The sequence below is a fragment of the Gymnogyps californianus genome, chromosome 20 (assembly GCF_018139145.2).
Source record: "Gymnogyps californianus isolate 813 chromosome 20, ASM1813914v2, whole genome shotgun sequence".
Taxonomy (NCBI): domain Eukaryota; kingdom Metazoa; phylum Chordata; class Aves; order Accipitriformes; family Cathartidae; genus Gymnogyps; species Gymnogyps californianus.
This window is the reverse complement of record NC_059490.1, coordinates 13,048,267-13,073,355: the sequence shown is the minus strand read 5'-3', so window position 1 is coordinate 13,073,355 and position 25,089 is coordinate 13,048,267. Positions and strand designations below refer to the sequence as shown.

The 25,089-nt window shown below is 42.5% G+C and overlaps 1 protein-coding gene across 1 annotated transcript; it reads left to right on the top strand.

Annotated features, from left to right (window-relative positions):
• The first annotated feature begins 2,425 nt into the window (after positions 1–2,425).
• SMTNL2 (smoothelin like 2) lies at positions 2,426–23,113 on the top strand. Its single transcript, XM_050908698.1, has 9 exons — positions 2,426–3,028; positions 11,576–11,663; positions 12,422–12,656; positions 13,390–13,424; positions 15,596–15,671; positions 17,090–17,257; positions 17,830–17,947; positions 19,317–19,468; positions 21,562–23,113. The coding sequence occupies exons 1-9, from the start codon at positions 2,624–2,626 to the stop codon at positions 21,686–21,688; spliced, it is 1,404 nt and encodes a 467-aa protein (XP_050764655.1). The 5' UTR covers positions 2,426–2,623; the 3' UTR covers positions 21,689–23,113.
• The last annotated feature ends 1,976 nt before the right edge of the window (positions 23,114–25,089 follow it).

The window sequence follows — 25,089 nt, the reverse complement described above, 5'->3', positions numbered from 1 at the left end:
AGAGCTGAACATCAAATTCCTAGTGTGATTTGGGCATCAAAATCTCTTAAGTAAAGTTAAGCTCTGAGAATCTGAGCGTCGTCTTTCCATCTTTGAATCATATCATTTGGTTTGGGCTTCACTTCTGGTGTTTACTTACAATACTATCTGTTTTGAGAGGCTTTTGGAGACTAATACATTCCTATGCTGTGTCCAGCTGCAAGAGCTCAAAAGGAGATTTCAAACGGGAACAGAAAGGTGGGTGTGGTTTTAGACTATTGAAGTATGAAGCCAATTCCTCATTTGTGGCAGGGCAAAGAGACAGAGTGAAAGTTGTACTTAAATTTGCTGTGAGATTAGGAAGTATCTGAATTGTTGGTATCCTAACCCGCACTGTAAATTGTTCTAGATGCATGAACGAGAGGCAGTTTTAGATATACTAGGTTTTTATGATTATTCTGTGGTTTCTGAGTCTGGAAACAACAGAAGAATTTGATTTTCTTGGCTCTGCTAGACCCTGCTGACAGTGGGTTAAAAATTTTCTTTCAAAACACCTTTTGTCAGAAAACTGAACTTTCAACTAGATTAATATTCTGTGAAAAAGTATAAGCTCTCCTTAGTAATTAAAAAATATTGTAAAAATAGAAATCTTCGCCATGGAGGGAGGAATATTTTCCAAAGAATTACAGTATTAGTACCATTAGCAAATAGCTGATAGCTGTGAGCTGTCAACTGTAATATTCACACACACATACACACACATATATTATTGTTAGATAAGGTTGTATATGTTAAGAAATTACTTATGAGCAAGTGGTAATTGACTTCTGGTATTATTGCTCCAGGGTTTTACACATACTGACTTAAACCCATTGCAACCTGGAGGTGGGGTTAAAAGTCAAGGCAGAATTTCTCCAACTTTCCCTGCTCGTTCTAGATTTACAGGCTGAGCTATTTGCTGCTGCATGTTAAGAGAACAACTGTTGACAACTGTTAAATGATGACTCCTTTCTGTAAGAAAGCAGTCATTATCTTGTAAGACATTGGCATTTTTCTACAGCAGTGTTTCAATGCTGTAAAATAGGTCCCACAAAAGAGCTTGGCGTAAGAGAAGGGGAGGGCAGGGAATGCATACCGTGGTACTGGGAAAAACAGATAAGTTGGTATTTAAAGTTATCAGTAGCTTAGATAAATGGGTAAATATTGCATACAAATACACACACATACACATGTCCACAGAGGAGCGTAAGTTTGTACATACAAAAATTATCAAATGCAAAAAGCTTTAAATTACAGTGTGCATCTTTGTCCTGCTTCACTCCTGGAGGATTCTGATACAGACCTGCAGGGATTATCTCTGTAGTGTTCTGCAAACATCTGGGAGTCTAGCCATGCTCGTAAATGTGTGTGTAAGTGAATTAGTTTTGCACGTGAATGCAGTGTTCCTCAGAGAAAAAGGCAATGATTCAGTCATATGGTAAATTTTATATGGTACCAAAAAACTTGTAGCTACCTGACATAAAGTGCTGAACACATATAGGCTAACTCTGATGGTGTAAATTTGCTTAAAATATCTTACAGATTTCCTTTTCCTGTGAGGCTTTATGCATGAGGTATTGTCTTGTGCTGCAGTAGGCAATAAAGAATAAACCCGAGAGCATTCCCCATCATGCGTCTGGCTAGTTTGACAGAAATGTGTATCTCATCCTGCATGCACACACATTGGATCTGCTGGATGATTTGGCAGTTTAGTGTTAACTGCATTAATTAAGCCCATTGAATCGCACCCCACAGTGGGAAGCTCTCGAGCGTGAGGGTGAGTATGGTGGGTGCGTGTACAAGTTTGTGTGCGTGAAGGGACGTGAGCCTTCAGCATGCGTGTCTAAAGGCGCGTGCGTGTGCATTTCTGTCTCTCTTCTCCCAGGGACGATTCTCTCCCTTTGCCTCAGTGGTCCCCCCGGAAGAGATAAGCTATGCTTATTTTGGCACCATCATCCAAGCAACCCGGGAAAGACCAGATACTTACCCCTCCTCTCCTGTTCCTCCGCCACCCCCATCGCCCGCCCCCTCCCCTCCCCTCCCCTCCCCTCCCCTCCCCTCCCTTCCCCTCCCCTCCCCTCCCTTCCCCACACCGGCGCCGCGGCCCGCTTCAGGCCGTCTCGCTCCCGCGGCCCCGCCCGCAGCCCACCACGCCCGGCCCTCTCAGGCCTCCACAGCCCGGGGCAGCTGTGAACAAGCCAGCGCCCCCGCCCCTTCTCCCTCCCTCCTCCACCCCAGCTCCTGAAATTACCTCTCCCCCGCTGAGGGGCCACAAGCTGAGCAGGGCGGCCTGCGCAGCTGCCCTGCTCCCGCGCGCGTTCCCTCCGTGCCCCGCTGCTGCGCGGCGCCCCCCGCCGGGCGCGGCGCCGGCTCTGCGGGGCTCTTCCTTCGCACCATGAGAGCGGGCCGCGGCCCGGCGGCAAGGCGGGCCGGCCAGCGCGGGGGCCGGGCTTAGGGCCGCCGGGAGGCAGAGGGCGCCCTCCGAGGGGAGGAGAGGCGGCGGCGGGAGCGGAGGCCGCCGGGCGTCTGCCGCTAGCGGCTCCCCAGCCGCCCCCCCCCCCCCGCCTCCCTGGCCGCGCCGCGCAGCCTGCGGTCCGCGGACGCCATGGCCAGCGAGATCGAGGATCTGAGCGGCCGGGAGGCGCAGACCGTCTGCGAGGCCCTGGGGCGCTACGAGGACACGCTGCGGGGCGCCGTCCGGGAGATCCATGTGGACATCCAGGTGTTCAAGCAGGGGGTAGGCCGGCAGGTGGAGGAGGTGCTGCGCCTCGCCAGCCCCCTGGCACACACCGTCTCTGAGCTGCAGCAGGAGAACCGGCGCCTGCGGGCGCAGCTGGAGCGCCTGTCTCGGCAGGTGGAGGCCCTCGGCCGGTCGGCGGGGCTGCCGCAGGAGTGGGCGGACGAGGCGGCGGAGAGCCCCCCGGCCGCGGGGCCCTGCTCTCCGGGGCAGGGTCCGGCCGGCGGCAGGTTCTCCAGCCACGCCAAGCTAGCGGTCACTGGCCGGAGCCAGGTAAGTGCTGGCTGCAGCCAGGGAGGCGGCGGGAGGGAGGGCCGAGAGGGTGCACGAGGGGATGCTTCACGGGTGTTGTCAGGCTCAGCGCTGGCGTGGGGGAGCGTTTAGGGACACGGGGCTCCTCTTTTGCAGTGCAGGGTCAGTGGGCTTTTGGGAGGTGCTCTGAGAAATGGCCTTGGCCCCGATACCACCTGGAGATGTTCCTGATTACAGCACTGCTTGGGCAAACTGGGATCTTGGTTAGAGTGGTAGCAACGTGTCAGTTCAGTGTGGTTAGAAGTAAGAAGAAAAGCAGAGGCAGTCTCAGCTATCAGTATACATATGTATGTGAATATCTGTGTATCCTTTCTGGACTCAATTCAAGGGGATCTGTGTGCCAGCAATGCTGTTTGCCAGTTGGCAAGCTCACAAAGGAGAACAGCTCAGTATATAGCAGGCAGTAACATGTTTTCCTAAGATAGTGACTTAGCATCTTGCAGTGAGACAGTCTTGCTGCACAACCACTGCCCCGCACTGCTGCAGCTCATCCGTGAGAGGTGGGCCTCACACAAGCTATCATGGTCTCCATGACTTAAACTAGCACAAGCACATACATTCCTCCCAGTGATAAAACTCTTTCTGCAGCGTAGTGGAGCCTTGTAACTCTGTGCATGGAAACCCCAGTTAGTGGGAAGCTCATCTGGCACTGAGACATTTTGTGTAATACTTTTTCTATGTGTCTGGCTCTATGGAAAGAGTTGAGAGCTCCTGTACAATCCTTGATACCAGGAGGTGGCAGCCAGACAGTACACCGTGAGTCAGTCACATAAAACTGTGCAATGCTAGAGACTTGGCTTTCACAGATGACAGCCTATTTCGTGTAATCTTGATTAAGCCATGTCTTAAGGGGTCTTTAAGACTTGGAGCATGAAAAGCTGATCTGTGGTCTCTCCAGGCTTTGGGGATGGAAAATAAAAGCTTGGAAATGAAATTCATTCAAAGTTAAATTGGTGGGAATGAGCAGAGAGTCTGTATTGCATTCCAGCCCTTTTCCTACTGACTCAAGAATGGGGGCATAGGGCTTCCCACAGCTGGGCAAGTGAAAAGGTAAAGCTGCTGCTTGATGCATTGTTCCAACATAGTCGTGGCAGCTGCTGCCTTTTCCCCCACATGACAAAGGTAAGCAGCAACAACTGTCAGATCCATTCCTTTTTGTTCTATGGAGCCATCCATACTTGTTTGTACTGCAAGGAACAGAAGTGAGCTGAGTGACATGGAAGGGACAAGGGGGTGTAGTCCCTCACACCATCTCACCTGCTCCATCACCACTGCCTACATTGTAGTGTGTACTTCATGCTCTGTGAAAAGTCTTGCATCGAGGTTATGGCAGTATCCACCTTTAGGTATCAGTCTGCGTTAAAGCACAGAATGAGCTTTTGTTTGAATGGGAACCTTCCCACTTTGCTTTGAGGGTTCAGGGAAGATCACTTAAGTACTGATAGTTCTTCAGTGCCCTCCCAACAATTTTCCCCGGAAGGCTGGACAACTTCCCGAGTTAGCATAGCTGACCGAGAAGGAATTTCAGTACTGAGAACCATGGGAGATGCAACTAGAGCTACACACACCAAATGCACGCAGTGAAAACATGATTTTGTGGGTAAGGGTCTGATGTGGCTATGCTCAGATGGCTAAAGAGCAAGCCTTGGTTGCTGTCCTCGTCACCCATGTTCTCTGTAATGAAGAAAATGTTCCCTCAGTTGCTTGCAATTTCTGGTTATATGACCAAAGCACTTGAAACAAGAGTACCATAAATGACACTGTGTATGTTTTCAGATAAACAAGTACCTGTGATAAAATTGGTGACACTTTTAGCCTTAGTAAATACTTCTATAAGTGTGAGATACGAGGAGTAAATAATACTGACCTGGAAATAGTAGCAAATCAAGATGTGTTCTTTTGCTCCTGAAAAGATTTATTCGTTGAGTTCCTTTTTACTGTGTGGTCAATGCAGCATTTATGCCAACAAAAGGCTGGGTTCTGCTGCCTTCAACATTTCTAGCAAAATACTTGAGGTAAGAGTTAAGACTATCTTTTGCAGATTGTAGATTGGATACTGGAGAGTCAGAACATCTTCAGTGTCTGAGCCATTATTTTCTAATATTGCTAGATTATTTTTCGAGGAAATCTGATTGAAAAAAGTGAAGCCAAGGAGTTGCAAGCATAGTTCAGAAGTAAGGACACAAATCTCCTTTTAATTCTAATCTTCAGGCAATCTCTGCTATGCTGTCCTTGAAATCTGGTGGTATACAACAGTCTTAAGTGCTGATTTGGGTGGAATTTACACGGCCATTAGCCACTGTGATTTGGAGGTGAGTCTTTCTGGTATTTTGATGCCAAACTTAAATTTGGCTCTCTAACCAGGCCAGAATCTGAGAGCTGCTTTCGCAAAGGTGGAAAATAGGATACGTTTGAAGAAATAATTTTAAAGCAGGATCTTGGAGCCATAGCTGCACTACTGAGGATTTATCCCTCACTGAGCAGTTTGTTGCTGTTTGTCATCCGTTGCAGTCACTGAGGTCTCTTTCCTACCTGCCTGTGATTGTTAGAAAGGAAGAGTTTTAACCTTCTTGTTGATCAGATCTTACATTTTGGCAGGAGCTTTATCACTAACGATCTTTCCGTAGTGTTTGTGGTTGAGCATGATGCCTTTGTGAACAGGGAGGACTAAAAATGCTGTAAGGGTGTTCTGTTTTCATACTGTCAGAAGAGTTTCAGTACAATGCAGACAGACTGTTGGACAGACTGCTGCAGAGAACCTGCCTGCAGTGGTCAAAGCAGCAGAGAGACGAATAGCTGGCTATGACAACCTGGGAAGATCTAAATAAATATGACCCATTGGTATCTCTCTGTGGTGACCTGATGGCACCCAACAGTTAGCCTGGGAGTAACTGCATGAGACATAATGACCTGGGGTGTACAGGCAGGGAGACTAAGTGATCCAGCAGTCACCTGGCATTACATACTATGATTCTAAACCATCTCAACTCCTATATTTGGTAAAGGAAGTCCGGTAGTTCCGTTTCCTTATATTATTCTCTTACACTTCCTGCAAGTGTCCTTTTGGAATGGTGGCATTCCAACGTTGCCTTGATCCTTATCGAGATTGTTGTTGTTGTTGTTTGGGGTTTTTTTTGTTTTAATTCACTGTGACATAGCTGTGGGTACCTGCTGAAGCTGCCAAGGTAGAATTGTTCCATGCTGTCCATTTTTATCCAGCCTTGCTTCAAAAAAGGTTCTGTGAAGAGTGCTTCTACTGTTTTTCTTCAGTGATTACTCCATGTGCAAAAGCTTTCCTTATATGCTCATGGTGTTCAAGCAAGCTGCAGGGTCAGTTACGGATAGAGAATACTTGTGTTACCTGACCAACAGTGGCTTTCTAGTAGAAGAATTAAGGGGTAAATGTGCAGTTTTGCTGGCATCTAGGAGCCTTGTTTGCATTTCCCCACACACTTCATCATTCTCCATTTCTGATGTATCAATGATCTCTATATGCAAGGAAAAGAGTGTCAAATCTTGCCTTGCAGAAGTCAGTGGTGGCTTTGCTCTTCACCAAAATGAAGCATCAGTTTTATCCGGCATGTGTAACAAGAGAGGGAGCTACCTCTCACAGATAAACAGCATTTCTAGATCCAGTGATTTTTATCATGACCGTTTTGATAATTGGTGCTTTTATGAAAGGCTTTGGATGACTACTGAGATCTCTCATTTGAGAGAGGAATCTCATTTGTCTGTCATTCTTCTACAGTTTGACCTTGTTGCAGGCAAAAGCTTGAAGACATAACACGTGCACCTGAGAGGCTCAGAGAGGAAATAAAAATTGTATTTCTTTTCTTTCTAATCTCATGATCTGGTGCTTGCTTTTTCTGAATGCGTGGCATTTTCACTACTGGGTTACGATATTTGCCTATTTTATAGCAGCTTCCAGTTATGAATCTCCAAGGTCTAACTTCTTTGCAGTGAAGGAGGAATTCCAGCAGCCCTACAACTATGGAAAGTATTATCACCCTGCATTACATGGAGACTTCTGAGCTACAGAGAGATTAGTTCTAAGAGCAATCCTGAGTAAGACATGCAAAACATTAGTGTTAACTTTCTTTTCTTCAACTTCACCAGTTCCTCATCATGTTGTTGTTACATGAGTTGTACAAATGAGTACTTCTCATTATTAAGCACAGATATAAGTACCTGTGCCCCTAGTATTTACAATCTGTGTAGCCAGCATTGACAGAGGAAGTATTGTTACACACATGGGTTTGTCAGAAGCTTGGCATCTCCAAACAAAGTGGGTTTTAAAGTGCTTCAGCCTGACACTACTAAATGCACGGTAGAATCTGATCCCAGATCCTCCTAGTGTTTTATCAGCACATGGGCCTTAGCTGTCCTCCAGCCTGGTATCAGTTTCTTCCCCAGCACTGTTAGCCAAAATGTGGTAATCAGGTTTGCATAAAATAAATTAATGCAACACCTGTCACTGCACGAGGAAGCCAGTTCAGTGGGTAGGATGCTACGTGATCTTTGCAATGACCACCTCATTTGACTGTTTTGCTCGCCCCCACCCCCCCCAGCTTATAAAGTAGATTCATGTTTACAGTCTACGCAGGCATTTGACACATTCAGGTGATAATGGCTGACATGAATGGCTAAACAGTTCTAACTGTATGCCACGGGTACATTCTAGGGAGCTGCATTAGTTGTGCTTTACATTTCAGTTCTGGATATGGGCAATAATTGTTGACTAGGATCTCAATTACACTAAATACAGCAATAAAAGTTCTGAACCCCTGATTCTGCGTGGTTTGTATAATTAACATTTGGTGTACTTTTCTCACGTTAATCCTGGCAGCTAGTGATAACTGAATTTACTCATGCATAGTACCTTCTTCTTGACAAATATAAAAGTTTCGAAATAATTTTATTTTCACAAATTAAAAGATCTGGACACAATGACACAGATCCAGTTTAGTGGCAGTAAGTCAGACTGTGCGTGCGTATGGAAGCATTCTGTGTGGCGATAGCAGATGGTATAAAAATGAAAAATATTTTTGATTTTCAGAGATGTTATTTTATAGAAGTTGTTCTTCTCGTGCTGTGTTGTGAAAAAAGTTTGCAGACTAGCTTTGCAGAACTCATCACTCCTTTTGGGCCTAAGATGAGTAACTATCTAAAGAGCGCAGCTTTGTTGGATGTGAGCTCTTCTGAAAACCTGTCTGTAATGAAGCCTCTAAATGGGAGAGATCGCACAAAAATCAGTGGAGCCTAGATAGCTGAATTGTAGTGCTTTTGCTTGTAAGAAAGTTTTAGATGCTGGGAAAGAGTGAGAAGTGAATGTTCCAACTTCCCCAATCTAGTTTATTTTCCTTTCTTTTTAAATTAGAGGAAAATTAAAATGAAGGAAAAGTTCTCCTTGTTCGGTTTGATATACTGAACTTCATTATGGATTTGATTTGTAGAACTTGCAGTATGTCTTAAGGCAGGCTAACCTAGTTGTGAATGGACATTCTAACTCCCAGCTACCATAGGTGCACCTGAAGCCTTCGTTCAGCATCAGTGGAAATCTGTCAGTCTTGTTAACAGGGCTAGAAGCAACATTGTGCTAAAACATGGTGTTGTGCATGGTTGGTTGGTTGGTTGAGTGGTGGTGGTTGTTTTTTGGTTTGGTTTGTTTTTTTTTTTTTTAAAGCAGCCTCTGTCATGCATTTTAGTGGTAAACAGACTAAGGAATGTCTTGGCTCGTCATGTAACCTATGCGCTTTTATCTAGCAGAGCATGTAAGTGCATATATAATCCCAGGAAGGTCATTGATTTAGGAACTAGGCATGAGAATTAAATGAAAGCTCCTGGCTGAGAAACCTTTAAAAGTCTTCTTTTCTGAGAATACGTCTTCCACATTTTCAAGAAGTCTCCAGTCCTCTTCTGAACTTTGTATTGTTTTATTTGAAAATCATATCCAGGTGATCTTATCTCTTTTCCTCACTGTCATGGCTTAACCCCAGCCAGCAACTAAGCACCACGCAGCCGCTCCCTCATTCCTCCCCCCTCCCGGTGGGATGGGGAGGAGGATCGGAGGAAAAAAAAGTAAAATTCGTGGGTTGAGATAAGAACAGTTTAATAACTAAAATAAAATATAATAATAGTAAAAAATATAGTAATGATAATAATAATTGTAATGAAAAGGAATATAACAAAAAAAGAAAAATTAGACCCAAGAAAAGACAAATGATGCACAATGCAGTTGCTCACCACCCGCTGACCGATGCCCGAGCAGCGATCTGCCCCTCCTGGCCAACTCCCCTGCCGTTTATATACTGAGCATGATGTTCCATGGTATGGAATATCCCTTTGGCTAGTTCGGGTCAGCTCTCCTGGCCATGCTTCCTCCCAGCTTCTTGCACACCTGCTTGCTGGCAGAGCATGGGAAAGTGAAAAATCCTTAACTTAGGATAAGTGCTACTTAGCAACAACTAAAACATCAGGGTGTTATCAACAGTATTCTCACACTAAATCCAGAACACACTGTACCAGCTACTAGGAGGAGAATTAACTCTATCCCAGCTGAAACCAGGACACTCACCTAGTGTAGAAAAAATTGACATGAGAATCTGACCCCAGGTTAAAAAATAGTGTACAACCCAATATAATAAAATACACCATCTAAGCTGAGCCTTAAAGACAGCTCACAGTATCTCAGTGTCTCGCCGCCATTCCTTTCTGTGTTTTATTGTAATATATCTTTGTAAGACACTTGCTTACAAGGCAATAGGTCCTCATTTTGAAGTCAGGTTAACGGGGTTTTACCACACTTTAATGGTTTCTTCAAGTTACGTTGTAGTCTTGAAAAGCCTGGATACCAGTTGTGATCGGAGAATGTAGGGCCCAACCTTAAAGTCAAGAGAAGGATTTTCCTCGACTTCAGTAGCGTAGGCGTGTAGCTCAAATTCTGCTATGTACACCTGTGTTCCATTGAAATCAGTTGGAGGTTGACACTTAAATATCTAGGAGGATCAGAATCTAAGCCCACAACTGTATACTCTATGACAAAATTGTGTTTAGGCTACCTTACTGTAATCTAATATTAGTTAACAAATTCGTAGCAAGATCTCAGACCATAGTTACCAGGAGTTGACTGGGATTTATGCTTGAGGTAATGAAAGTTCTAGTATCTCAAGTGATGAATATTAAAACAGTCTGTGCACTCTGCAGCATCTAACAAGATTAAACGCTTTTAAAAAATCTCCAAGGTGCATTAACGTTGTTGTCTAGTGGTCTTAAGTTTGGATGAGTGTAAACAGATGCATGGTAAACAGCAGACAGGTTCCAAGAAACTATTTTTGTTGATTTATCTTGAATTGATCATATGGTTTCTGTAGTTTATGAGATATATTTTTCTACCCTATAAATAAATTATTCTAATAATTTGTGATGAAGCTATGGAATAAATAAGTAAAATCAAACTACTGTTTGCTCTGTATTTCCTGTGTACGAAAAGCAGAGACAAATTAAGTTATTACATGTATACACGCTGCCTCTTTCCTTTTCTGTTGTGTTCTGTTGGTTTTATACTTACCTGCAGTATAAAATCTTCTTCAGTCTTTCTATCTGTTGTGTCTGTAAAAAAAACAAAACAAAACTTGTTTGGATTGAGTTTATAAGAATTTTGGATTATGTTTATAACGGCACATTACAGATTTTTTTTCTTTATTCATAAAATTTTTGGCCAATCTGGTAGTTAGATATCTGTCTAGAATCAATTAAAACTTTTTCATGGACTTTGTGTTGGGGAATTTCACTCTACTGCTTGTATATGCTGCTTCTTGGAAGCTACATTTTTTTAATTGAAGTAATTGTGTGTCTGTGAAGCAATTTCTTCTTTCTTTAGTTCCTGCACCCAAAAATCACAGTTCCTCATGATTTTTTGCATGCCCACACACACACACCAACCAAAAAAAAAATCACCAAAAAAATTTTTGGCTGATTTTTCTGGAACTATATTGGCAAACATTATGGGAAAAATTGGTGCTTTTCCCTGAAAAAACTAACCTTGCAGAAGCTGCAGATTATAATGCAGCTGTAAAGTTCTAGGATCATACTTACTTTATGTAATGCTTTTACAATACGTTACCAGAATGTCATTTTTTCTGCAGCAAACAGAAAAAAACTGCAGAGCATTAAGCGTCTTATGCAATCTCAACCAATCTCTCCACTATTGTGCAGCGTCTTCTGTTTATCACCTTCACAGTGGATGGTGATACCTTTATCTAACAAAAGTGGAAGACCCCTACTAGGTGCATGGGGTCTTTGAGGACAAGTATTTGAAGGTTGATACCAGTCCTGCATTGCCAGTGCTCAGTTCACAGGTTTGGCTCTTGGGGTTAGATGATTGGTCCCTTCTTGTACTGTGGTCACTAGCACAAGGAAGACCTGTTCTTGGCAGATGTTTCTGGATATTCTTCTAACTTTTGCTGCTGTTTGAAATTTAGTTGTCGTGTCTGTTGTCTGTTCTGACAGAGTGTAGACCTGGATGACCACCGCAAACCTGAGTTTAGAAGAGTTTTTAGTTCTTCCATCATTGAAAATGGGCATCAGTCTTCATCAGGTAGGGACAGGGCATGAAATGAAGTAGCACTACTTATAAAATGCCTGATCCTGGCAGTCACAGAGCAGCTCTCACATGCTGGAAGCATTAGAATCTGGTATGGTTTCAGCATGGATATTGTACTCTGGCACTGATACCGTTTAACTTTATTTCCTAATAGGAGTTTAACTTTTGAACTTTAACTTTATTGTTAAGCATGCACTATGGTGTTTCATAAATTAGAGACTACTACTGTCACATTATCTTGGGGCACTAGTGATAATAAGGCCTGCTGTTCTGGGTGCCATTGTAGCCTTGCATCCCAAAACATTTTGCAAATTACCTGTCTGCTTCCATCATCCTTCAGTGGAGGAAGGACTTAGTATCTCTATTTTAGAGAAAACTGAGGCACACAGCGTTTCATAAAACCATGAAAAGAACAAGAATGCTGACTCCTAACCCACAGCAGGAGATTGGGGGTCTGTGCTGCACAAAGGAAGAGGAGGAGCTTACCAAATGCAGATGCTAGTGGATTAATGATCTGAAGAAGTTGTTCTTGCTGACATTCATGTAGGACAGGTATGATCGCTGCAAGGATCACTTACATCAGGGTTGTTTCTGCAGCGTGCTGTAAATGGTATAATGTTCCACAGGGAGAACTAGGCGGAATAATTCCCATGACTTGTAAAATAAAGTTGTTGCATGGAAATTGGTTTGTGACTTTGGTACGAATCTGCAGATAAATTTACTTCCTCTCTCCTTTTCTTTTTATTCACTAGGTCAGGCAAAAGTCTCCCATGAACTGACCTCTTTTCACATGTCAGACTCTTCCCCTGAAGCCCATGCCCCTGCAGTCACCTTACAGATGCCCCACCTTCCCGTTACTGCAGTAACCAGGATATCAGAGAAGTTTTCAGGAGAGACCATCTGTTCAACAGGAACAACTAATGCGTCTGCTGGCCTGCTGGGACAGAGCAAGAGCAAAAATGCGATGGCAATGAAAACTTCCAACCAGTCAGGTAAAAGAGACAAAAATAATTTGTTTGCTGAAGCTGTGTCCCATTTCTTTACTTCAAGAAACGGGTAGTACGGGGATTGTCCTGTGACCTAGTGGTAATTATGAAACCTCACTTCTATGGCTACATATCCCATGGTGGGACACTCTGATTTAGAATAGACTAAATCTCCTGAGTCCTAGGTGGAGCTTTAGGCTATAATGTCACATCTGCTGGGAATTTTTGCTGCCTAATGTAGTTGAGTTCATAGTGCAGCCTGTCTTCTAGCACAGTTACTGAATAAGTATCTCTTCAATGTGGCCAGCTATTTTAAATAAATTTGCAGGAGTTCTTAGTGCTTTGAGACCTGAGGCCCCTTGAGAAGTTAGGCAGATAGTTGGCTAATGGGTTCAACAGTCATTTGGAGGGAGGAATGACTGACAGCAGACTGACACATATACACAAGTCAGAGTGATTGTAGAATCTTATTTATGTCTAACTTGAGTTTAAAAAAAGGAAATCTCATTTCATTCATATTGAAGTCATTAATCTTTGAGCTGTATTTCATATACATTTAGTGATAGTGACGCTTACAGGTCAGACTATATATATGGGTCAGAAATTACAGAGAGAGACCAGATGGAATTGCCAGCGAGAGATAGGGATTATTTGCAGATTATTAAAGCTAAGAATGTAGCAAAGCCTTCCTTTGTCTTTTTTTCTGCTGTTTCAGTGAAGGCCTGGAATTCAAGTACGATGAGAACAATGGTTTCATCTGCCAGTGGAGGTGAGTGTTCCTATCAGCGTGTCCTTATGCAACACAAATTGAGAGGAATTCCATGCTCCATGTCTGGGGGATTCAGATCTGAGCATGTAGTTCCGATTAGTAGGTACATGATAATATTAAAATTGCTAACAAGACTGCATGCAGTCCCTGTATCCTGATCCCTGGTATCATGGAAACTTGTTCCGCAGTATCAGATTCTCACTTCAAAGCAAGGGGTACTTATGCTTATCTGCACAGTGGTGTACATGTGTACTGTTAGGCAATCTCTGCAGTGGAAACAATAGGTGCCAGAAAAGCGTGTGTTGTGGTTTAGCCTCAGCCAGCAACTAAGCACCACCCAGCCGCTCGCTCGCTCGCTCCCCCTCAGTGGGATGGGGGAGAGAATCAGAAAAGTAAAAGTGAGAAAACTCGCGGGTTGAGACAAAGACAGTTCAATAGGTAAAGCAAAAGCAGCGCGCACAAGCAAAGCAAAACAAGGAATTCGTTCCCCGCTTATCATCGGCAGGCAGGTGTTCAGCCATCTCCAGGAAAGCTGGGCTCCATCACGCGTAGCGGTTACTTGAGAAGACAAACGCCATCACTCCAAACATCCCCCCGCTTCCTCCTTCTTCCCCCAGCTTTATATGCTGAGCATGACATCATATGGTCTGGAATATCCCTTTGGTCATTTGGGGTCAGCTGTCCCAGCCATGTCTCCTCCCAACTTTTTGTGCACCCCCAGCCTGCTCGCTGGTGGGGTGGGGTGAGCAGCAGAAAAGGCCTTGACTCTGTGTAAGCGCTGCTCAGCAATAATGAAAACATCCCTGAATTATCAACACTGTTTCCAGCACAAATCCAAAACATAGCCCATACTAGCTCCTATGAAGAAAATTAACTCTACTCCAGCCAAAACCAGCGCAGTGTGGCAGAACAGACGGTTTGAGCAGTGAAGATTTCAGCTGACCAAGTGAAGACTGTGACTGAACACAAGGTAATGGCAGTTCGGAAGTGGTGGGCCCACCCTATGGATGTTGAAGCAAATTCCTTTGAGCAGAATAGCAGTAAGTAGTCTTCGTATATGAATGTGACAAAGGACAAAATGCCTTAAGGATTTTCAATTTCAGGCAAAATAGATGAGTTGAGCTCTATCCAAAAGTACTTCTGATTGATGTCCCTAAGCTGTTACTGTCTACACAATGTACTGGCATTTCACAGTGGTCTCAAGTGTCAGTTTAGCAAAGATGTAGCTCATCCAGAATAGGGATCACACTCCTTCTCAGCTTAAAACCTCTGAGATTTGCACAAATATCTGGCAATTGTTTGTGGTCCCAAATTTGTCACATCTGTATGCTGGCATTTACCAGGGTGTTTTACATGAGAAATCTAGTTATCTGGATCCCTTCTATAAGCAGTGGGGAGAATGCAGCATTTTCAGAGTGTGATCAGGTTGGATTGCTTCTAAGATGCCAGTCTTTCTTCTTTGCGTATAGAAGGAGCCCTCAATAAATGAGCTACTGGCTTATGCAACAAGTTTTGGCTTTAGTGTGTTAAAACTGGGCAAGCCACTCCGTTGTTCTGCATTTACAGAGCATAGCTGGAGTCCAGAGCTGGGCTCCAAGACGCAAAGCACAAAGGTAGAACCTCAGGGGTGGGGGGAGGAAGTTGGTTTTAAGCCACCTTTGCAGCCTTTGGAGTCTGTTGTACTTTACAAACTAAAATGTTTCCTGGTGGAAACTAGGTAATTTAAATTACGCTCTCAATCATGGCAGAGTTCCCAGGACTCCTTATGTCTGCCAGAATGACTGTTGCAAGCTGAGCTGTAGCACCATTTCTTCCTTTCACTGAAATGCCCATGGCAGTGTGCCCTCCTCTGAGGTTTGCACAAGGCCCTGAAATGATCCAAGGTTCCCAATGCAGTTTTATCAAAGGCATCTCTCACAGCCCTTTCTGGTACGTTTACTCTATCCTCGCTGCAGTGCAACAATTTTGCAGAGGGATTGAACCCCTGGGGAAAATCCCTCCCCAGCTTGTTAGCTAGTACTGGAAGTTAGACAGAGGCCTGCAGCTTTTCACTGTGGTGAGTAAAAGTCAATGTGTGGCTGTCTATCAGGAAATGGTTTGAAAACATTTGAGGAAAGGAGATAAAAGACGTTTCTGCCCTGATGCATCTTGTTTTTCCTGCTTTTATACAGAGAGTACCACTTCTGTCACTAAGTCTGTCTCAACTGTGAGCCATGGGACGAGTAGTGGAACCAAAACTGGTGAAAGGTATGCGTTTTTCGTGACATTTTGTTAGGCCATTGTGGTCAGTATAGTCTCAAGGGACAGCTGTTCTGCTGGCTTGGAGAACAGCTGTGTCTCAGGTGCTGTATTTTAGGCCCGTTAAAGGTTGTGAGCTTTCCTGAGGGCTAAGTGGAACAGAGATGGGAAGGGATAAAAATCTTTTGTAGAGCAGTTTAAAGCAGACCTAATTGTGGATTTCTGCATTGTTACAGTGTTAGTCAGTAAAACTCTCAGTGGCAGCGGTGGATTTTTGTTAGGAGGAGCAACTTGTCAGGCCCTTCGAAAACACTTTTAAAAATACTCAGCTGCGTTGAAATTTGTACTTCGGACTTACTTTTGGAAACCAACATATGACTGCTGTCAAATATCCTTAGTTTGGCTAGCCTAGAGTTTAGTTTGTAGATAAATGCCTTGCTGAGGACTAAGGACTGAGGACTTACTACACATTCTTGATTAACTCGGAGTCGCAGTTGCTTCGTATAGGATTACATGGTATCACAATTACTACTGGCATATCCAGGCATCCTCAGCATGCAAAATATCCATCAAGAAAAATGGGAGGGCAGCCAATTTAAATCTCTTAAATTGGGCTTGCATCTGCCTTGAAAATTATCCCAAGTTTGGCATTACATTTATTCTGAGTTAGTTCCAACATCAGCACTTCAATATTTGAGTCATGATACACTGAGCACCCTAGAGAACTTGCTGTCAGATCTGACCTCTATCTGTACCAGAAATTAATGTGTGACACTGATGTCATCGCTCTTTGCCTCAGTTTCCCCATCTCTGTCATGGGGAACATTTCCAAATGCAATGTGTGGCTTACTTCATTAATGCTGATGAAGTGGTTTGTGTCTCAAATAAACACAAATTAGAATATAATCCTATATTTTTCCATCAAATTACCAGCTTGTGGTCAGTGAAGCAACACTGACATGAGCTCAGGATTCTGTGTACTATAAGTAAAAATTTCAAAAGTACTTCCTGAATTACTCTTCAAGTTCCATTTTTAAAATGTGACTTGCCCTCCAGGAACCCCAAAGTTGGAAATTAAAGGGATTTAGGGCTCTTGTGTGGCCACAAGTTTTTTCCTTTTCTTTTCTTTTTTTCTTTTTTCTTAGAGGTGTTTAATTGTTGTTCTACTCAGTGCTACAAAGCATGTGACTTGTCCAGCTACGTCTCATTTGTAAAATTACCTTAGATTCTTCTATACTTAAGTGCTGTTGTCTGTCAATAAAACTTTGATTTTTACTTAAATTGCTTTTGACTCATTCAGGTCCTCTTGAAACGGCTGTTTTGGGGGGTTTAGAGTAGGCAACAGTTCGACCTTTATGCTGACTCCTGGCACTGCAGAGAGTTACTTATTTGTTTATCCACATACTTTTCATGTTATGTTTCTCGAGTGCCACTGACAGTTACTGTGATGTGACCCCCAGCTCCCACTCCTCTCCTACTGTACATCGCCAAGTTGAAAGAAGGCGAGAACTGGTGCGGTCTCAGACGCTCCCACGGACTATAGGAACGCAGGCCAGGAAAGCACTTTTCGAGAAATTTGAACACGACGGTGGAAAGTACGTCACACCCCCTGTCTCCAGAATGGGTTTGTTAATGGGAAACTAATTTGTCAATTATTACCAGCAGAGGACAACTGGGAGGGAGGACTCTCTCAATGTAGGATCGTGAGCTAAGGGACAATATGAGGTCACGTATAGCTTTGCTGACGTGACGGACTGAGCCCTGGAAATTCATAGCTACAGATTCCTCTGGCTTTGGAGTTGTTCAGCTGAAGAAGCAGGTGCCTTTTATGAGGACAGAGTGCTGTGAAAGCTGCCTTCTCTGTCATTATAAGAGACTGGGAATATAGTGACTTTCTGTTGCCATTCATTAAGGATCAAAAGCATGGACTGTTCTTTATGCACCGTGATGGGGATATGATTTAAAGAGAAGAGGGCTTGGAATCCTGGCTTTAGTGACATGAAAATGAGTTTTTCTTGCAGGACAAACAAGTTGAAGTTTCAGCAACGTGTTTCTTAAATATCACCGGGACAGGGGCTGACCTGGGCAAGGTTGCATAGATATTGCTGACAAGTAGGTTTAAGTTTTTCTAGAATGTAATTTAATCTGGTCTCTGTTAATTTTCCAGAGGAAAAGGAGAATCCAGAGCTAAGCTGAAGAGGTCGCAGAGTTTTGGGGTTGCCAGCGCTAGCAGCATTAAACAAATTCTGTTAGACTGGTGTCGCTCAAAAACCATAGGATACAAGGTGAAGACATGCTAGCACTTTCAGCTTTCTCTTTTTCAGGAGAATTTCCCGAAAAAGCATACTCAAAAAGTGAATGTAAAACATGCTAGACAATGAGTTAACTTCCTCAAGGTCATCAAGTTTTGTGCGAGTAATGCAAACCATGGTTTGCATGGGCAGCACTTCAAGACAGTCAGTGATTGCATGAGTGAGATTCTGTATGGCTGTCAAAGCATGCATTAGTGTTTGTCTGAAAGCCTACGTTATTGTGCTTATGGATATAGACTTCAGTATACACTCACACATTTTTTCTTAGTTGCAGGCTGTGATTTTTGCATTCTCATTGTATATGGCAAGATCTGAATAACATTTTGCCAGTACGTGGAGACTATGGCCCTTTTGCTACACAGCAGACCAAAGTACTCTCTACTGATATTAGACAAGTGAATTTGTAGTAAATGGGTGAGGTTGAATTAAACGGTGTTAGTGAGCTAATTTCTATGAGGTAACATCAGTGTAGCTAAAAGAATTCGGCAGTTGAGATTTTAGTTCTTTTACCTGGCCTTGAACTGCAATTGCCAAAGCAATTTCCAGGAGAAAGAACTTTTTTTCCTAGGTTTTTTTTTGTGTAATGTATTTTTCAATGTTATTGTAAAATGTGCATTATTATTGCTGGACTCTAAATTACAGTATATGTAAGCAGAACTAGTGAAAATTACTGTTAGTTGCTTACCGGAAAAGGTGGGGCTTGAATTTTATATGATGGGAAAGCAGCATGAGACAAGAGCCCCAATATGTTTCTCTTCACTGTGGCAGTTGAAAGTAACAATAAGCATTTGTTTTAAGAATCAGGTTTTGCAGTAGGCATAATTCTTCCTATATTTCTTCCTGTATTTCTACCTATCTGTGTGTAAACAGGCATTGACTTGGGCCTTACTGAAAAGCAAAGCAAGCAAGCATAGTCTTTATGTAGTGTTATTCACAGCCACAAAATGAACTGTTCTTCAGTTATAAATACTTCAGAGGGATAAGCAGTGTCCTTAGTTTCCGCAGATACTGAGCTGGTGCATTGGGCTGGCTCCAGAGCTCACTGACGTTGACAAGATTCTTCCCAGTATTTTCAGTAGGCTTTGGATCAGGGACCTTGACTGTGTGTCTGCTTTGCATCTGGGCATTTCAGGCAAAAGGCTTTCATTGCTGAGCGTGCCATTTTTTCTCAGAATACAAGTAATGTAATGGATATACAAAGAGGGGAAGAAAAACATAAAGCCTGTGCTCTGTTGCTTTGGTTAGTGGGAGAGAAGGACAGAAAACTGCAGTGAGCAAAAGCAACTCCTCTTCCCTGTTCCACTGTGCTGCATTAACATGCATGTTTTTTTCATCATGACAGCACATTGATCTCCAGAACTTCTCCTCAAGCTGGAATGATGGGATGGCATTCTGTGCTCTTGTGCATTCTTTCTTTCCTGAAGCTTTTGATTATAATAAGCTTGACCCAGCTAATCGCAAGCAGAACTTTGAGCTGGCCTTCACCATCGCTGAGTGAGTATCACATTAGATCTCTGTGAAGTGCTTCCAGTTCAAGTCTAATGTGGCTGGGCAGCAGTGAAGAGTTTAATCATTCTTCTTGTAGATCCTATATCACTAGCTTACATGTGTCATGCCAAAAAGGATAATAAAGCTCTGCATAGAGAATGCGTAAGAACAGGAGACTCAGCAGTCTAAAATCAGAGGTGGTTTTACCAGGCACAGGATAATTCACTGGAGTCCTATGTTCAGGTCTTGCATATTCTTCAGGCAGTACTTGAATTCTGCTTTCTCACCTCTGTGATTCTCACCAGCCTTAGCACTCACAGACTAAACTTGAGAAATCAGCCTCCTGAGTTATGCTTGGACAGAAGAGGAAAAAACCCTACTTCTCTCTGTGTTTGTGTTCTGAGTGGTTTTTTTTTATTATTTTGTTCTTGAAGTAATAAATGATTCTTAATGAATTTGCCAATATCAATCATAAAAAAGAAATTTGAGTTCATAGAGCACAAGGCATCCAATGTTTACTGACAGTCCATAGGAACTGTACATACAACTTGTAGTTTCTTAGCCTGCTTGATACCTGATTTGAATTTGAGGCATGTTAATACATCCATCCAGCCTCTCTGGAAAAACCGTGACCCCTGAACAGCAGGGAGCAAGTAGATTAACTTTTGGAATTGGGTTTTGTGGAAGGGTTCACCTGTCTGTACGTTGCTTTGGTTGAACAAGAATGAAGGTTGTAAGTAGAGTTAGGTCAAGGCTGAGAGCTTCTCAATATCTCAACCTGGTAACTGCATTTTTGTAAAACAGACAGAGCTAATACCCTCAGTCACACTGTCCAGATCCTTTTTGATGCAGTATACCAGGCAATTAAATGATAACTTATTTGTTAAAGTAATTATGTGTGAACTTGTCAGCTAGAAATGGTGACTTTTTTGACCCAGTATCAATATGATTCTTACTTGGTGTTTTGTTTGACTTGTGTAACAGTAAGAACACTCCATGTGGTATGCAGCTGGGTTTGGTACACGCTTTCTGAATACTAACAGGATGTGGGAATACATGGCTAAAGTTTCCTGCAGCTTCTTATTACAGCCCCTAGCAAAGGAATTCATTTGGGAATTACAAGGTTTTTATACACACACATATATATGTATATATAAAAAATTTTGTTGCTTGTCAGTTGAAGGAGATTCTATGACACCTTTAGTTGGTTGATCTCTAAAGTAAAACTATCTACAACTCTCAAAGGAAAGTTGCAGTGTTTTTCTATCTCAGTTTATGTATAACAGTAAGTATAGGGGAGAACAGAAGACAGCATGCACACAACGGTAAGAAACATTAGGTAAGAGGTATCTACAGAAATGACTACTTCATAGATGTGATTGCCTTTTAACTAACTATTCTCTTCTAGTGCTAGAAAAGGCTCTTCTCTCAGTTATTACTGTTCACCCCAGTATGAGCTCTGCTGATCAGATTGCTTCCTGCCCTTGTGATTTTTTCATCTTAGGCCTCAGCAGATCTGTTCCTTTCTGCTGGTCCAGATCTCAGCAGGCTTCTGCTCTCCAACCTGATCATCTGAGATTGTTGTCCAAGTCATTCACACCTTGAAGATACGGGGGTGGTGGAGAACAAACAGTCCACAGTCATGTGGGTCTTCAGTGGCACATCTCATCTCTTCTCATGTTTTCCCATTCTTTTGGAGCTTCCTATATAATAACCAGAAAAACTCATGATTTGCAAACTCGCATGACCCTGCTTACTGAGACTTGGGCAGAGGAATGTGAGATTGGGCTACATGCTACAGATACCAGGGATGTGAATGGCAGTCAGTGGGGAAAAAAAAAAAAAACTACAGGGCTTTGGATCAGATCCCAGTATAGAGGAAGAGAGGGAAAGAACAGGAATATTCCATGGTGACAAAAATAACAATCTCCAACCTGAGTCTGACCATTTCATTGTGAAATGAAATGTCGCAGATGAACCTCAGGATTTCTTAAATGCCTCAGTGATGCTCAAATCAGAGCAGCAAATGAATCTTGGAAGTAGTTCCAGGCCTTAGATTTAACTCTTGATTCGCTGTATCTGTTTTATTATTACTACAGGAAAATGGCTCACTGCGATCGTCTGATAGAAGTGGATGACATGATGGTGATGGGTCACAAGCCAGATCCCATGTGTGTCTTCACCTATGTCCAGTCTCTGTACAATCATCTACGACGCTTTGAGTAAAACCATCGACACCTCTCCAGCAAGAAGGGTCAAGTACAGTATGCTAATGGGAAGAGTGACATTTTGCAAATGGAAGGCAGTGTTATTTCTTGCTTTTTACTGTCCCTTAGCTTACATTCAACTGCGTGGCTGGCTGACTGAAGTGTTGCAGAGCAGCGCCCCAAAGTGTTGATCACATCAGCATGTCAGTAATACAGAAAAATGTTTGAAAAAGACAAAAAAACGTAGGGAAAGGCAAATGCTGTCATTTTGGTGCTAGTAGTAGGTTGGATTTTTAATATTCTTGTGTTTAAAGATCACAGGAAGCTAATTTGCTGCTCCTGTCTCTGTTAGGCTGGGGACACAGTTTTATGCAGTGACAGGTAACTCTGCTATGAAGGTGTTCCCTCTTAAAATGCAGGTAAAACTCCAGAAGGTAGCACCTTCAGTTCCACTTCTCTGTTGAGCATAGCACAAAAGAAATAGCAGATGGACAAGGAAAATTCCATTTAGCAAATAATAACCTAGAGTACTCAATCACTAGGGCAATATTGCCTCTCCTCCAACCCAGCCCCCAACTCCAGCGTACATGCACGCGCGCACAGACATCAAACAGGTTTTGTTCTGTTCTCTTAAAGCAGAAAGAGAACATAGCCTCTTACCTGCTGACTGGGGCGACAGATAACTACCATGTTACACAACCGCGTTTGTCTGTAATGGTCAAATCTGAAGTGATTTGCTTAGAGGCTTGCTAAAGCCTCTACTGGCAGTCCTGGATTAATTTCTTGATCATGAAGAATAGCAACAGCTGGGTCTGTTCTGCGGATGCGATTGTGTGTTTGCATGATTTAGGATTACAGGAAAGGAGGGAGCTAGCAAGGTACAAAATCCTCTGAACAGTTGTAATAGAAGCAAGACTGTAGTGCGCTTTGACCTGGACTCTGGGGAAGAGCAACTCTCCAGTGTGGACAGGAATTAAGTCTTTACGATTTGCTCAGTCCTCATGCTGACTCTGAGGTGGAGAGGCAATATACCAAAAAAGTATGAAAGATGTGGAAGTTTTGAAATGCCTTGGACTAGTTTCTGTTTTCAGTTAAATTAGCATTAAAACCACAATACAGTGGGATTAGAGATTATTCCAGATTTACTGGACAAAAAGGTCATGTGTCACCCTTTCTGGTTTTCTCTTTGATAAATCAGCAGAGCTTTGTTTTCACAGTGAATGTTAAAAAAAATCCACTAAAAAAGCATACTTTAAAAAAAAAGCCTTTTAAAATTATTTCTTCCCTAAGAACAGGCTCATAGAAAGTGAAAACTGAAAGCCACGAGCCCTCTGCTCATGCTAGAGAATGTTTTTTAACCTGCATTTGTGCTTTTTGTAGATATTTATAAAGATGACTTTGGTTCTGTATTGATGACCATTTATAATAAAATATGTCAAACGCTCTTCAGATTTACTGCTTCTCTTTAGAATGAAGTGACAGATAACAAAGTAAAATCAGTGAAAAGAACCCAGAGCTTCTGCTTAGAAGATTTTTGTTCTAGTCATGATGCTGTGTGCTCTGAATTTCAGTTTAAAAAAGTACAGAAGTTCAGTGGCATTTGGAATAGTATTTTAGTTCAGCCTCCCTATCTAGTGGTTTACTTAAGAAATGATGAATGAAGCAACCACTTTATTAGCAGTCTCAGGAAAAAAAAAACCTAAACACCAGGCACAAAGGTAAAGTATAAGTTAACTGCTGAAGGTCTGGATCATCAAGTTCTGTTTGAAGCGTAGCTAGGCTGTTGCAATGACACTATGGAAACAGTCTGAAAGACTTTTAAATACGCATCTTAATAAAAGTACCTGAAAGATACTTGGTCAAACTAGCAGGATCCTTGGTGTTGCTAATCTCACAGCTTTAATGCAAGTGGACAGAGGTTGGGTGGGCTGTTTGTATTTGTCATATGACTGCCATTGTCTTCAGTTTTTTACTTCGTCTTGAATGACCATAATTCTGAGGAGTAAGTGTGCACCTGTTGCTCCACCAAATGCACTGTAAGGATAAACACACTGTACTTGTGTTTTGGAGAACTGATTAGACTAAGCATGATGAGAAATCTGTCCACAACTGGCATATGCGATACACATACTTACATTCTTACAGCAGAATACTTTTCATTGACTAGCAGAGCCAAGTTCCATCGTAGCTACAATAAGAGGGGCAATTTGTACATCACATTCCTTCACAGTTCCAGGTCATGGATGGTTTTCCTGTGTGATGCGAATGCTAAAGACACAGGTAAGTGCTTGGCCAATTTAGGCCTAGTAGCAAATAACTGTATAAAGGAAGTTTTAGACAGTAAAATTATTGCCAGTTCACCAGTGGGAGTTTACATCCTTTCTATAATTTAGCTTGTTTTCACAGCTACCCAGAAGCTATTTGTATAGATTTTCTAAAGTTTTCCCACTTCAGAGAGGTGATGGTAAAGATACCTGGTACTTGCCAGCAAACTGATTGCAGGGGAGTGGAAGACTGTAAGCTGATTTTAACTGCTGGTGGTTTGCGTGTAAGATGAGGGAGATGGTGCTATGACATAATTTTAGAAAAACCTACAGCTTTGTGCATTAAGAGAAGAAGTCTGAGCTATATGAATAACCTTGACTATTAGATTGTATGATTAAATTGAAATTAAATTACATAATGTATGCCCCCTGCTGGATTTTTTAGTATTTTTAGTTCAAAAAAAATGCAGTGTGTGTGTATATATGACAGTAAATGTGTTTAGCATGAGTGATAAAGAGAACAATATATTAAGTCGACATAGTATATGTTTTACACAGATGGAATGTTTCCTGGCTTTTCTAATGTTTCTGCACTGTATCTAAAATTCAGTACTAAGGTGGTTTAGTGGCAACTTGATCCTACTTTTAAAGGCTAGATCAATTCATTCTGTGCAAGATTTTCAAAATCATCTCAGCAGAGACATCACCTACTTTTTAAAATTATGCTTGCATGTAGCTTCCCACAGAAGGGAAGTCCTCCTCCTTGAAAGTACAGTAATTGGATGGATGCCTTTCATCACCTCTCCCTTTGTGTGACATTTCCAATGAAGTGTTTAATCTAAGCATATGCTCAAACCAGTGCAAACTCTTGGATACATGTAATTAGGTATAAAACTAGCCCACATGGTTCAACCTGTGTCGTTAATTTAAACCTGGCCTGGCTTACAGAGATGGTTTTAAAGTGTCCAAAATAAAAGTTGGCATTGCTTTATGTAAGGTGCATTTAAAAGCCACTTTTGGTTATGCTAAAATAGCTCTATGTCTAGATAAAGCCTCAGTGGAGTTAACATAGAATTATAGAATAGTTTGGGTTGGAAGGGACCTTTAAAGGTCAGCTAGTCCAAACCCTCCTGCAATGAGCAGGGACATCTTCAAC